Genomic DNA, 2372 nt, shown 5'->3' on the forward strand with positions numbered 1-2372 from the left:
TGATCCCAGCACTTTGGGAGGCCGAGGTGGGAAGATTGCTTGAGGAGTTCAAGATAAAGCCTGGGCAATGTAGTGAGAACCCATCTCTACAAAAAAAAAAAAAAATTTTTTTTTTTAACTAGCCAGGCACGGTGGCACATGCTTGTAGTCCCAGCTACTGAGGAGGCTGAGGCAGGAGGGTCACCTGAGCCCAGGAGTTTGAGGCTGCAGTGAGCTATGATCACACCACTGCACTCCAGTCTCGGCTCACTGCAAACTCTACCTCCCGGGTTCAAGCAATTCTCCTTCCTCAGCCTCCTGAGTAGCTGGGACTACAGGCATATACCACCACGCACAGCTAATTTTTATTATTTTTAGTAGAGACGGGGTTTCACCATGTTGGCCAGGATGGCCTCAATCCCCTGACCTCATGATCCACCTGCCTCAGCTTCCCAAAGTGCTGGGATTACAGGTGTGAGCCATCACTCCCGGCCTAGAATTCCATTTCTCTGTCACACTGTGATCACATTTTAAGTGTGCTCAATAACCACATGTGACTAGCAGCTAATATATCAGACAGTACAGACATGGGACATTTGTATCACTGCAGAAGGTTCCGCTGGGCAGCACTGCCTTAGAGAATTCAGTCAGAGGGCACGTACTGCCCACACCGCTAAGCGCATGTCAGCTCCACAGATATCCTCTCTTCAACCCTCAGGCTCCCCAAAGAGAAGCCAGCACCTGGGCCCCAGTGACATCTACCTGGACGACTTGCCTTCCCTGGACTCTGAGAATGCAGCACTTTACTTCCCCCAGAGATGCCTGGGTTCCGGATGCCAGGGTGTCTTGGGTCTGGGCACCTGGGGCCAAGGGTTCAGGCTCTCAAGGGCTATCAAGGGCCTGGGAGGAGAGAGGACCCATCTCCCACCCTTCTCGTATTCTCGTCATTGTTGGCCCCTTTTCCCACAGTGACTCTGGGCTGGGGCCCAGAAGATGGAGTGAACCCAGCAGTCAGAAGTCCCTGAGGGACCCCAACCCTGAACATGAACCTGAACCCACTCTGGACACAGTAGATACAATAGCACTGTCCCTCTGTGGTGGACTGGCTGACAGCTGGGACATCTCCCTAGGTATGTTCGACTATGGCCCAAGCACTTTCGAGGACTGGTGCTGAGCCCAGAGGATGGTGAGGGCAGGGAAGACCGCGAGAGTGGGGCAGTAGAGGTGGGAGGCTGGGCTTCCCTGCAGCTCTCTGCCCTCTGCAGCCCACACTCCGCCAGCAGGGGCTAGATCTTCGCAAGTCCCCATGAAGCAAATGCTTGACACTAAGTTGTGAGTTATCCTGCGAATCCTGGGGTGGGAACAGGTGTAAAACCCACAGGTAGGGAGGAGCACTGCCAGGTTACAGAGCCAACCGACAGGAGGTGAACAGCAGAGTGGGGAGCACCAGGGGCTGGGGCAGCGGGTCATATAGGATGTGCCAGCCTCACCCGTCACTCTCTGCCTCCGTGCCCAGAGAAATTCAACCAGCACAGCGTCTCCTACCAGGACCTCACCAAAAACCCTGGACTTTTGGATGACCCAAACCTAGTGGTGAAAATCAATAGGAAGTAAGTCCCAGAGCTGGGGCTGCTGGTGGCCGGAGAGTCATTTCCGTCTCCACAACCCTGCAGCTGCTGATGCCCTATTCTGTCTCTCTAGGCATTATAACTGGGCTGTGGCTGCCCCCATGATCCTCTCCCTGCAAGCCTTCCAGAAAAACTTGCCCAAGGTAATGGTTAGAGCACCATTGCCCCTGCTGGGGAAGGTAGCCATAGCCTCGGGGCAGGGAGACCCTTGGCAAGGAAGTGAAGGGTAAGCAGAGATGCGTCTGGGGACCAGGGGCTGGCTGGCTGCAAGACGCACTCTGGGAGAGGCGACACAGGTCCCTGAAGCCTTGCCCCACCCTTCCCTGGTTTTCTGGCCATGGCTGAATCCTGTTGTATTTAAACTGGACTTCAGAGGAGCTCAGGACAAACCAGAGGGGAAGAAAAACCCAACAGATGCTTAAACAAGGACATGTCTTTAGCAGGAGGCCTTTGCATCTGAAATATGGGGAAGCCTTTGGATCTGAAACATGGGGTTTGGGAAATGGAAGTTGCTCCCTTCACCTTGCCTGAAGACTATTCCTCCAGGCTGGGCTGAAGGGTGCTTACTTTCTTTATCTGCACACATTTCTTGAGTACCTACTATGTCCCAGGCCTAGGCTGGGGACAGTCATGAATAAATGAAACAAAATTATCCCTGCTCTCCAAGGAAGACTAGGTTAACCAAAGACTCACCCAGATGAATATAATTCAGCCCTGAGTGCTGGGAAGGACAGGTGTGCAGTGCTTGGAGAGCCTACGGCAAGG

General features: G+C 53.7%; 1 protein-coding gene across 1 annotated transcript; it reads left to right on the plus strand.

Moving 5' to 3' along the window:
• Positions 1–451: 451 nt before the first annotated feature.
• LOC108524960 (phosphatidate phosphatase LPIN3-like) lies at positions 452–2350 on the plus strand. The gene is made up of 4 exons (XM_017866036.1): positions 452–797; positions 949–1109; positions 1496–1589; positions 1681–2350. The coding sequence occupies exons 1-4, from the start codon at positions 661–663 to the stop codon at positions 1835–1837; spliced, it is 549 nt and encodes a 182-aa protein (XP_017721525.1). The 5' UTR covers positions 452–660; the 3' UTR covers positions 1838–2350.
• Positions 2351–2372: the final 22 nt, after the last annotated feature.

This window comes from Rhinopithecus bieti, unplaced genomic scaffold (genome assembly GCF_001698545.2).
Source record: "Rhinopithecus bieti isolate Rb0 unplaced genomic scaffold, ASM169854v2 repeat_36244, whole genome shotgun sequence".
NCBI lineage: Eukaryota > Metazoa > Chordata > Mammalia > Primates > Cercopithecidae > Rhinopithecus > Rhinopithecus bieti.

What these genes read in the sequence shown, in the direction of transcription:
- LOC108524960 (XM_017866036.1), top strand. Translation starts at nt 661, where the DNA reads ATGTCAGCTCCACAGATATCCTCTCTTCAACCCTCAGGCTCCCCAAAG. An exon ending in CAGCTGGGACATCTCCCTAG is followed by an intron (nt 1,110 to 1,495) that starts GTATGTTCGACT and finishes CTCCGTGCCCAG; the next exon opens with AGAAATTCAACCAGCACAGC. An exon ending in GTGGTGAAAATCAATAGGAA is followed by an intron (nt 1,590 to 1,680) that starts GTAAGTCCCAGA and finishes CTGTCTCTCTAG; the next exon opens with GCATTATAACTGGGCTGTGG.